The sequence below is a fragment of the Corvus moneduloides genome, chromosome 4 (genome assembly GCF_009650955.1).
Source record: "Corvus moneduloides isolate bCorMon1 chromosome 4, bCorMon1.pri, whole genome shotgun sequence".
In the NCBI taxonomy this organism is placed as follows: Eukaryota; Metazoa; Chordata; class Aves; order Passeriformes; family Corvidae; genus Corvus; species Corvus moneduloides.
The window spans coordinates 70722957-70735348 of record NC_045479.1 but is presented as its reverse complement, the minus strand read 5'-3'; the positions used below and the strand labels follow the sequence as shown (position 1 = coordinate 70735348).

Here is a 12392-nt window from a genome sequence, read left to right as displayed (position 1 = left end):
GTCTGGAATGGGTATCATGAGCAGTCTCCAGTATTTAAAGATGGATTAACCAGTGGTGAGGAGGGTTCTTGAAATAAAATTGATGCTGCCATATTGCCAGGAAATTAAGTAGATGAGTCTCAGCCAGCCCAATTTTGGTGAAAATTTCATCATCAGAATGGACTTCATGCAGATACAAACCCAGGAAAGCAGGAAACATACAGATTATATAGAAATAACCATCAGTACTAAATGTTTCCTTTCCAGGGGGCTTAGCTCCCAAAAGATCACTTACTTTTCAGGAGCATTCAGCAATGAATGAGATCAGTGGTGAAACAAATATACCTGTGTGGGTACCAAAAGCTGGATTTAAAACTCTACTTTTTGAACACCTTATTAAAACCATTGGCCATATCCTTTTCAGCAGTCCTAGGAAAGGAACTCAAGCAGTCTCCTTGCCCTTCTCAACTTTGGTTTCCTTCACTCATGCACTAAAAGCTGATCAAGGATCTTTCCTGCAGCTGTGTCAGGAGTGACAGGATCAATGTGGTTTTGAAATGTCTCCTCAGAGTTACTCTCCAAAGTGTCAGCAACTTCCTACAAATCATTTATTACTTCTTTGAACTCACCCATCAGTTCTGGCCTCCACAACACCCTGCAGCAGCCACTTCCCCAGTTCAACCAAGCAGTGAGTTACCATTCTCTGGTCTTCTCTGAACAACTTTTAACTTGTCTACTATATTCACTCTAATTTGTCAAGCATAATTATTTTCAGTGATACAGAGATTGTTCTGTTCTGTAATTTGCCCTCATTACCCTCCTACAAACCTCCTCTCCCTCAGTACCTGTTCTCTGAGAAAGGGCAGAGCTGTTTACACAGCCCAGGTTGCAGAGAATTTACAGACAAGTGTGTTTTCTGCCCCCAGTTCTCATAACTCTCCACTCTTTACGTTTGAAAAGACAGCTGATGTCCTGTGTGAAGTTGTTCCAGGCTACCTCAGACAGCAGCTGTTTCATTAAATCTCTGCAGGCTTCCAGTTTTGTGCAGGTTTCCCCTGGAAATCACGAATCAACAAGACCTTTCAAGGCAAAGAAAGGGAAAAGGTTCAAGACACACAACCCTCAGGTGATAGGTTTTATTTTGCCCAGGACAACCTGCATATTTTTTTACCCAAATAATGTGGTTCACCAACCCAGCACTTCACTGTGCTCTTTGGATTTAAATCAACAGCTGCCTCACACGTTGGAAAGATTGGTAAGAAACACACCAGCCTAAGAAAGGTTTGTTTATTCCTGAAGCGCCTTAGAAATTAAACACTGTACAAAATGTGCCGCTTCTAAAAAAATAAAACAAGTAATGCTATATCATTTAGCATGAGTAACACTACTCATGTAGCAGAGCAACAATGGAAGAAAGGAAAAGCTTTGAAAAACCGGAAGAGCAACCCCCAGCTCATATCTGCACACACTTCAGCTGCCATCCCAAGACACTCCACAGGTGACATCCATGGAGCAGCTCAATATGGAGTCCATATGAAGATAAATTGCCTATCAGTATTATCAGGAGCCCTGACAAACCTGCTGGAAGAGCAATGACTTGCATTCTACTGCCACCAATGTGCTGATCAAAAACCAACTGGTGACTGCACTTAATAAACCAGACCATTCTTACAGCATTCAAAGATAATCCCTTTGCAGCACTGGTATCCTCCTGCTATTCCCTTAATCCCTTCCCTCGCTCCTGCAGCCAGATCTCCATTTTGGCTGTGGATTGAGGAGTGTGTTGTTGAAACTCCACTGGCTCCCAACACACACTGCCTACCTGCAGGTAATTCTCTCTTCAGGACTTGCCCACATACTTCAGTTTGCAGCTCTCTGCTACATTTTACAAAATGAAATTGAAGCAAACATTGTAACTTTGATATAAAATCAGATGAAAAATTTCCACTGACAATATTTCCATAAACATTTTATGTAACAAATCGATATCTATCTTTAAATAAATCAAGTTTGCTGTTGTTAATGTCCATATACATTATAAATACATACATATACAATTAAAACCCTGACATGGTAGAGTCTTGTGTCTGCCTGAAAGATGTCAGAAAGAAGGTTTTGAGAATCAAAATCTTCTCTGATCCATGATTTAGCACCTCAGGCGAGTTTGGAAACATCTTCATACTGGATATCTTCGACTCTGCGCCCTTTTAAAGGTCCCTGGAAAATAACAGAGAAAAAAACTACGATCACAACATAAAATTGTTTATTTCTTCAATTACCAACAGGGAGTTTATTAGTAGGAGAGATAAAGAGGATCTATTCACGGCACAATGTTTCCTGTTTCATTATTTACAACCTGATCAGAGAATGTGACAGAGCCTCAACACTGTCTCAGAAATCCTTTCACTTTCAGGATACTTTTAGCACCAAAGTTCCTCCGTCATCAGGGCATCTGCAGAGTCTCTTCCCAAATTCTCCAGAATCCAGTCTGGGCTGGGTTTCTGTAGCCCTTCTTTGAATGGGATCTAAGAGGGTCTCCCTCTTGCAAGCTGTGTTTAAGAAGTTTGACTTTGAGCCAATATCCTCTGTGCTTTATCAATGAGTTTAAAGATCAGTTTTGCAGAGGAGAACAAGGAAAGAGCCACATAGACATGGTGGCATGGACTGATTGTTAACCATAACTGTTACCATAAACAAGACAACAAATAAGCACATAAAGCCCCACATTCAGTCTGGAAAAGGCAGGAGAAAATTCATATCCTTGCAGATTTTGTATTTTTTACCTTCCCACAAAACAGCACCGCAATAGCCATGTTCAAAATAAAACACACGAAATATTTTCCAAGTCTCTTTCAAGTTCAAAACTTGCTTAATTCAGCACCCTGGCATCTTTTTGAAGGCAAATAGTGGAGAAATAGTCTGTGATGGGGAATATGTGTTTCCTACTGCTTGGGAATAGGTGGGGGCTGTCCACAGAATTTTGCATACCACAAATCCACAAAAAGGATTAAGGATAACATGGTTCTTTGTGAAAGCTCTCCATGTGCAGATGGAAAGCTCTCTGCAAACAAGACTTTGCAGTGTTTGATACTTACAGAGTCGATGGTTATTGTCACTGAGAACCTCTTCTCATTGATGGATTCCAAGATGCCTTCATTTCCCCTGTACCCACCGTTTAACACCACCACTTTCTTGCCTGAAATAAAAATAGGAAAAGAGTTACACAACAGGGTTCCAAACTTCTGCTAAAAAGTTTGTCCTATCATCTTTCCTATAAACCCCCTTTAAGTATTTGAAGGTGCTCTAAGGTCTTCAGAGCACCTTCCCCTTTCCAGGCCGAACAACCCCAACTCTCTCAGCCTGTCTTCTCAGGAGAGGTTATGGTACCCTCAAATGGATGAATTATAGTTTACAAGAACTGAAATGTAAGTTTTGCAGTGGCAGAAGCTGAAAACAGAAGAAAAGAGCTGTACCTGGTGCTGGTATTACAGTTTCTAGATGTGTCTGATCAAGCTTCAGTTTGTCCCCAGAGTCAATCACCTTCACAACTGCTGTGTATTTGTCAATCACTTCCTGTTGTGAAAGGCAGAGGCTGATCAGAAAAACCAAACATTTTTCTCTAAATTTACATTTCAAAGTTAACAAACTTTGGCATTGTGACTCTGCAATTTTACATTTTCAAAAGCAGCAAAAAGGCAAGGGGTCCAGCCTGGAGATTCTGTGTGCAAATGAGATCCTGCAGCTTAAATATCAGAGCAGAATTGACTAGTCTCAGATTAAAATCCAACTGCACTCTTCTTGGTCCCATCCCATGGACACAGTGACTGTTCTCCAAGATGGATGTGTAAATAGGGACAAACTACACAGGACAAAAGCATGCTTAAGAAAGGATCACTGAAAAAATGACATTAAACCAATTCAGAGGTTCACTCCCTGCCCAGAATAGGTCCCAATATAGGTGAGGTGACATTTCAGCCCCCAATAGTGTTGCCTTAAGGCAGAACAACCTGCACAATGAAACAAATCTTTGTAAGTCACCTCATTCCAGAAAAGCCAAACCAATGCCACATGTCCCCCATGGCCCACCTTACCTTAACAACTGCCTTCTTCTTGTGGTACTTCTCTCCAAGCTTTTTGGTTACAATTTTTACAATGATTTCCTGGGAGATTTGAAAGGAGAGAAAAACTAAAATAAAGGCCCAAAATGTGCAAACAACTCTACAATCTAAATTAATAGTACAGCACTATTAATGCTGAATAGTGCAGGAAGCAACAATAGTAAAGATGTGGCTTTCAGGAATTTGTGTATATTGTCAAATTATTGGCTCAAAGTAGCATCTCTCAAGACTTTCTGGGGTTTCTTTGACAAATACAGTTACACTTGAATTCACGATCTAATGCGACAGCCCTCAACGAGTCAAGAGCAGGAAAAGGAAAATAAATGTGAATTTAGTTTGGAATCTGCTTTTGGATCTTTACACCAATCAATAGTGGCTTTAGAAAGGCAGGATTTGCTATATTTGGTATAATAGTAATAGTAATAACAATAATTACTTTCAAGTCACTTACAGGCTGTAACCAGTAGTCTCTTCGAGATGTTCTTTTCTTCTCCTCTTCAAGCTACAGAACAACAAATAATCACCATTTACTTCCTCCTTCCACTGAAGCTTTCCCAAGCCTTTGAAAAGCTGAACCAATTCTCCAGCCCCATGTCATATGGGGAACAAAAAAATCCCAAAACCCTAAACAAGGGTAAGTCAGTATGGTCTTGCCTCATAAAAATCAATTTGATGAATCCAGGAACTCATGATAAAATGATGGTGATTTGCATTTTTTTTGGCAAGTGTTTCTAGGTATTTTCTTCTCTTGCAAAATCTGTATTCCTTTACTTCCAACACCTCAGTCATCTGGGGAATAGGCAGAGTTGAGCAGCCAGTTTTATGAGGAAATGAAACCAATTTTATGGGGAAATGAATTATTTTGCCTGGTAAGATGTGAAAGTTGGAATTCTGTATGAACCGAAGGTCTGAGGTCACTTCAAAGGCACGCCCTGGTGAAGTGGACATTGTCACAGGTACAGGGGCACACAGAAACAGATCCTGCCTGATTATTACCTCCATGATCTCATCCAATGCAGATTTCTTCTTCTTCTCTTTGGGCTGACCAGAGCTATGAGCTGCTTCTTTTCTTTTAACTGCTCCCTCCACCATCTTCAGTGCATTCTGTCCAAGGACACTGCTGGAAGAGTAAGGTGGTATTTTCACAGCAGATCTTACATTTTTTTCCTCTACCAAGACGTATTTGATGAACTGGCTGTGCAAAAAGGCCTGTTGCTCTGCTTAATTTCAGTTGTCCCAGTCCCCTTCCAGACCCTGCACACCTCCTCCTCTAGAACTGATCTTCTTGGGGTGCAAACTCCATGTCCACTGAGGGTCACTGCTGGCAGTCCAGCAGAATGGACACAACCTAACAACCAGTCCACCACTGCACAAGCAAAGAGTTGATCAAGGACTTGAGTTCAATGAAGAAGAGAAAGGCTGGTCTGCAAATAACATTTTCAAATTTGAAAGGACAAATTTTAGAGAAGCCATCCGGACAGGAACTCCCAGACATGGCAGATATCTAGAATTCTTTCCAGACAGAGATATTGAGCCTATCTGGCAATGGGAGGAAACACCTGGGAATCTGTAGAAAAGAGCTCCACACCCAGCAAACAAATGCCACCTTCACAACCCATAACCAAAATAGGCAAATAGCCTAAAAATTGCGAAAGAAAAGAGAAATCAGCACAAAAAGTTGCAACTCAGGGATGAGGGAACATCTAGGTAAAGTGAGAACTGCCCATGGGCAGCTTTAGTTCAGCCATTTTTATAACAGACATTTGAACACAATAAAAAAATTTAGGTATTGTTTCAACCCAAAAGATGAAGGCAGCTGCTCTGAGGTGAACACTGATGCAATTATTATATGGCCTTAGGACAAATTGCATGTTCTGTCTGGGGTGAGGATGTTGGATATACTCCCACAGGGAAGATACCCCATGGGAATGAAGATACAGAAATTGCAATAGAAGCAACTGTGAGAGAAAAACTGTATTTCAGAGGAAGTCTGAATAATCACAGCAGAGTTTTAGAAGAATTAGCACATTAATTCACATATCAAAGAGCAAGTACTTAAAAAAACATCTCATAAAAGGTAACATACAATTAAAACATAACAACTGCAGTGCCTATATTTAAGAAGATGAACATATCTAGCTGTGAAGTTACTACACTACCATTTCAAAGTTTACAGATAAGTATTTCTCATATGCTATGAAGGAATTAGACTACTTGACATATAATTTCACATTTGGCCAAATTTTAGCAAGGACCTGAAGTATTCCTCACTAAAACTATTCAAGTGAGAGTCTGAATTAAGTTTCAGATTCATCTTAAGCACAACTTGATGCTTAGAGATAATTGACAAGTTTTCCTCAAAGCCTGAAATTCATATTATTGCAAAGAACTGCTTTACTGTCTCATTTTCTGCCTGGCATATATCCCATCAGATATCTTGTCTAAGAGCTGAGTGTGATGAGGGGAAAGCTTTCTTTTTACCTGCAATACATTTAATTACAATATTGCCTCACATGAGAAGATGTACTGCTCATCAAACAGCTCCACAGACTGCTGTAAGTCAGTATGATTTGCATTATTGATCCCTTTTGTCCTGCATTGCTTATGGTTACACAGTGACAATTAAATTCCAGAGCTCTAGGAAGATTTATTTCAGGTAGGTTTAGCTGCTTTAACGATGACCAGAGAAAGTATTGTCTCCAATTAGACAAGGCAATCAAACCTTTTAGGAACCAAAATTAACAAGTCACAAATATCCATTCACAGAAGGCAGCTGGGACTAGATGGCATCACTTCAAATGCTTTGGCTGGATCCCTTTCCCGCCCTCCATGGAGGAACCTGTAACTTTATGGGCATCTGCCATGAAGCACAGTGAATTCAAGAAGGCTCCTCACAGCTCGCATTTAAGATATACCCACTAATCCATTTTAAACACAAAATGAACCATGAAGTCACCTAGTAGCCCCTTCTGAGTAACAGGAGAGGATGAGAGATTAGACTCCAAATATTTCAGAACAAAACATATCTTCCTGCCCATACAAATATCATTGTCATGGAAGTGCTCTGTAACAGTAAGGGGTTGGCCTTAAATTCTTTTCTCACCTTGTTTTAGAAGATGCTGCGACTGAAGTACTTGCTCCTTTGTTTAAATTAAATGTAACTAAAAAATAAAGACACATTACTCTATTTCTATCTTTAAAAATAACTGCACTGAAAGATGTTAACAATTTTTAAAATCTGCAAATACAAAAAATAATAAATTTGAAAATATTTACTATTCTATATTTTGGTGTAGCTTTTAAAATAAATTAAACTTTGTAATACAGAATACTCTGCATTTCCATATTCCAGGGCTCTTTATAACTGATCTCAAGGCACTTTATGAAGTACCAAGCAGGTTTCAATGCTTACTTCATTTGAATCACAAAATCAGCTCCAGTAGGTTCTAAAAGATTACATCCATCAAAATCTGGTTACCTTTTTCTTCCTCGTTTTCTCTGTTCAGTTCAGTATAGACTGGCATTTCCTGCCAAAAAAAACAAAGCACATTTAAAGAATAAAACAGAAAACTGAGTCAAGAGATCATTTCTTGGTGATCATTGATTAGCTCAGTCTTACAGATTACTGTGAGATTATTACCAGTAACTGCAACATTCAACCTGCCTTGATTCGTAAAGGATTAAAATTGAAAACATCATTGCATTACAGGCTCCTCTGCAAAATTCTCCAACTAAGACTCTGTAGAGAGATGCTGCTTAAACTTGCTCAGTTCCAGCATAAAAGGCAAGTTACCTTGCTGCAGCAGTTTTCTCTACCTGAACCAGCATGATCAGACTGGTTTCTGGACAGACTGATAACTCAAAGAAGGAAATTCTGGTATCTTTCCAATTTTTTAGCACCAAAGGCTGAGACCATTTAAATTTCAATTAGTTTTAAATTAAGAAGCAGGTAATTGTTTACAACAGCATTTAAATGTACCTATCAATACCCAGGATCAAATGGGAGATTCCAGCCCCAGGCAACAACATGTGTGGGGGTCACGGAATGATGCCAAATAAACAGATTCCAAATAACCACGCCAGCACCACCAAAATAGAACTTTTCACTATGATTTGATTATGCCAGATCCCCCTGATTATTTATCTCAGTCTCCTCAGTTTACAAGGTACATGTTATCTGCAGCCCGAGAAGTTGTGAAATACCATAAATGAAGACACGTGATGCTGGTTACTGGATTGTTTACTCTCCCTTCCTAAATTCAAGAGTGATTTTTAAACCACTAATAACTTGAAGAGCAGTAATTATAACTTCCTTAGTACTAATGCAAGCTGGGTACAACGTAACTCCCAAGTCAGGAAGCAAAGGAAATACCAGTGCAAGAATTTCAGCAGCATCAGACTCCTCATTGACTTAACCACGAGGAGTTTTGAGCTGAAGGTTCACACACAGTGCAATTTTCCTCACCAGTTCTTTCCCCTCCAAACCTCTTCTAACTTGTTGTTCAATAAATTTAGCAGTTTTTTCTTCATCATCAAGGTCCTGTTTCTTCTTCCTCTCTTGTTCTTGCTGCCTGCGAATGGTCTCTGGGTCCCTGTCGATGTACTGAATGTACCAGCCTTTTGGAGTCTCATCAACCTTGCAAAGACCTAACAAGTCAAGGCAAGACAAAGTAAGATTAATACTAACAATATCAAGATCAGTTTTAGTCCATGTTCACTGTAGCAATGCAGATACTTTACCAGAGACAACACAACCCTCACTGGGCTGCTAAAACTGACTTTGAATTATCTGTACTGTGTGTTTCTGCCCTCAGCTAGCCAGATCTATTTAGACATAGGCCAGCGTATGTCACAAAGTGCATGAAGTGTTTTACAATACTTTCCTTATTGAAGAAAATGTTTCCTTCCCGCTGTATTAACAAGGAAGAAGACAAAAATATAACATGTATAAATGATACACACTCAAAGCATCATACCAAAGGAAATATTCCAGTGCTGTGCTATTGTTACTGACTCTGCCTAGAGTGACTTTCCAAACACTCTGTGACTGGTGGATGTATCCTGCAGAACACGGGCACCCAGAGCCAAAGTAAACTTTCTGTCACACCACACTGCCATTTAATCTCTCTTCCTCCCACTGAACACAGAACTGCAGATCTCTAGCTTTAACCCTTCCACTAGGCCAGGAATGAAAATGACTGCTTGCTTCTTGTCACTTCAAATGTGGATATATTCTGTAGTCTTAAGGGATGTCCTAGCTTTTAACTTTTAAATGACAACTGTTGGAAGTTGATTTAGAATTTAGCAATGCATCCAGTAAATACAGACCAGCAGATGAAACAAGGAAAGGCTCACAACTGATGTACTTATCCCAGACTTCTGACATTTTTCATACGCAAACTCCTAATAGTTAGTACAGAAATATGTTTGGAAATCTTTTCACGTATATACAGGAGGGGAGAGGAAGAAAGAGAAAGAACTAACACAACTATCTACTGATCAATTATCAGGAATTCAATTACCCAATAATTTTAAGATTTGCCAGTCCTGAGCAGGCACACTCACCTTCCCTCCCCAGCCATTTTGTAAAATCAGTCAGTGTCTCCCATTGTGTGGCATTCATGTGGATGTGCTCTCGATGGCTGATGTATTCATTGTACACTATATTATTGTGGACTCTCTTTGTTCCTAAAATACAGAAGAATTATTATTATTATTATTATTATTATTATTACTACTACTATTATTATTATTATGTGTCTCGCACTGAACCAACAAAATACACTAAAAAAAACCAGCAAATAAACAAACAAACAGCAAAATATTTACCAAATCGCCTCCTGAGCAATTCTAGGAAATCATTTCGGAATTCCCTTAGGGAAAAAAAAAAAAGATTTTTAGTAAAACTTTAACAACTAGGAAGCAATTCTCTGTTGTCATTAACAATTAAACATCTGCAGTATAAACTTGATTATTCTTTTGAGCTGAGCATGATGATACTCAGACACGTTTCCCTTTTTCAGGGCAGGATTAAATGGAGAATGAAACACAATACGATACATGCACACACCTTGAATCTCCAAAAGAGTAAGAGCCTCTTAAAGGGATAGAATGGAGCAAAGGAATCTCAACACTTCCCACTAATTGCTGGTGTTTCGTTACCAGGTGTCTTCCCAGGCTGACTGACACAGAGCACAGGGCAGGACAGAGGGCAGAGGGGGTGGATGGAGCAGATGGATCACTCATTTCCCTGCTAATTCCAGGGCTGGAGCATAAAGCCTCACTTCAGACTCATGCTGAGGACAGCTCCAATCATCCCAGCTGTCATGTAGGTCAGCTGGACAAAGGCCTGAGAGAAGCTGGGGGATGTCAGTCCCTCCCCTGACTCGTTCTCTCTCTGTTATAGCTCTTTGAGCTCGTGTGTGTGTTGCAGCTGGGGCAAAAAGGTGATGTATTTGTAACACAGAGCAACTTTAAACAGGATTAAGACACAAGATAAAACTGTCAAATTTGACTAAAATCACAGAAAACTTACTCAGAGAAGTAATCCATGAACTGCTGAGGATTTTCAGAAGCCAGCAGCAACTGCCTCTGGTGGGACTCAGACATGCAGTGACACTTGAAGCCATTCTATAAAGCAAAAATAAATACTTTGCTTGCCTTTGTCTCAATTTGCAACACTCACAGCTGAAGAGAGTATTAAAAATAACGGTTTATGAGTGAAATTTCTTGGAGGCTTCACAGAAAACACCTTAACTCAGCCTCAGCCTGGTATGGGGTGGTTGCTCCCGACCAGGCAAGCCAAAATCAAAACTCCTCCAAGGCCTAGAATCTCCAGACAATACAAGCAGGGTTATGAAGGACATTCCACCAGGCCTCTTCATTCCCTGTGGAATGACATCAGACATTTGGCTACATCCCTTACCTTTTTTCTTAATATATTGGTCATTCAGCACAGTATGACTAAATCTAGAGTAAATTTAATTCCATGGGAGACCTCTCCACTGCTTACAAAAAGATGTAGTTGTAAATCAGTGACATTTTTTTGCTTGTAGTCACTGGGAAGAGAATAGGATTTGCCATTCTTGGATAAAAGGGAGAGGGGCACAGCTGAAGAATGATAAGAATAAACATCCACAGGATGCTCGCCTTCCCTAAGGCACATCAAAGAGGCTATTCATGGAGAATGGAAAACTAAAATAACATCCTCAAAGATGGATCAGGGCCAACACACTTTCTCCAAAGTGGATGAGGATTTCTCCCATGGGGGACTGGAAATCCCAGTTGGATCACGCCACTCACAGCAACTGGGAACTCTCCATGTCCCACCAACCTGCCCCTAAGGGGACCATGATCCATACGAGAGGGACTGCAAACAGCCCCTAAACAACATCAGGGCTGCCCTAAAGAGCATCGGGGCTCCCCACACTCCTGGAAGGGGAGGCCAGGGTGCTTCCTAGAAGGATCACACCCCACAGATGGGATCAGAGCCCCCACAAGGCGACTGGTGATGTTCCCAAAGAGAACCTGAGCCAGCCCTGAACCCCCCACAAGGCGACTGGGGAACCACGCAAAGGATATCAGACCCCATATTCCCTGAGGGAACTGCAGCCCCCACAGGAGGATCAGGAACTCCTACAATGGCGATCGCAGCCTCCAGAGCTGGGGACACTTACAAGGGAGATTGAAGGACAAGGGACAATGGCTTTAAAACGACAGAGGGTAGGGTTAGATTAGATATTGGGAAGCAATTCTTCCCCGTGAGGGTGGTGAGCCCCAGGCACAGGTTGCCCAGAGAAGCTGTGGCCGCCCCTGGATCCCTGGAAGTGTCCAAGGCCAGGTTGCATGGGGCTTGGAGCAGCCTGGGACAGTGGAAGGGGTCCCTGCCCGTGGCAGGGCGTTGGAAGTGGATGATCTATAAGGTCCTCCCAACCCAAACCATCCTGTGATTCCATGAGATCGGAGCTGCCACAAGAGCTGACCCCAACCAAGGGGACCTGACCCCAGGAAAACCGCCCCCCTCGGCTGGACTGGGGGTCCTCAGACGGAGATCGGAGCCGGCCGAAACACCGGGGACCCCCACACCGAGCACCCCCAGTTACCTCATCGCGGCACTGCTTCTGGCACATCTGGCAGTACCAGCGCAGCTTCTGCAGCCCCTTGGACTTGATGCGGTTGGCGATCGCCTTGGGGCTGAGGAAATCCGACTTCCCCATGACGGCGGTCCCGTCCCAACCCCGCTCCCGACGAGGCCCCGGGCCCGCTCCCGCCCCCTCCGGAAATGGCGGCGGCGCC

At 41.6% G+C, this 12392-nt stretch overlaps 1 protein-coding gene across 2 annotated transcripts; it reads right to left on the bottom strand.

Annotated features, from left to right (window-relative positions):
- Positions 1-1101: 1101 nt before the first annotated feature.
- KIN (Kin17 DNA and RNA binding protein) lies at positions 1102-12379 on the bottom strand. Of its 2 annotated transcripts, none has more exons than XM_032105899.1 (13): positions 12200-12379; positions 10633-10727; positions 9927-9970; positions 9663-9785; positions 8563-8744; positions 7576-7624; positions 7201-7258; positions 5094-5217; positions 4549-4599; positions 4071-4139; positions 3453-3552; positions 3075-3175; positions 1102-2196 (listed from the first exon to the last, which is right to left on the bottom strand). In XM_032105899.1, the coding sequence occupies exons 1-13, from the start codon at positions 12311-12313 to the stop codon at positions 2134-2136; spliced, it is 1173 nt and encodes a 390-aa protein (XP_031961790.1). In that variant the 5' UTR covers positions 12314-12379; the 3' UTR covers positions 1102-2133. The 2 variants fall into 2 exon arrangements, with proteins under 2 accessions (XP_031961790.1, XP_031961791.1); XM_032105900.1 differs by having other exon boundaries at positions 5094-5214.
- Between the last annotated feature and the right edge of the window lie 13 nt (positions 12380-12392).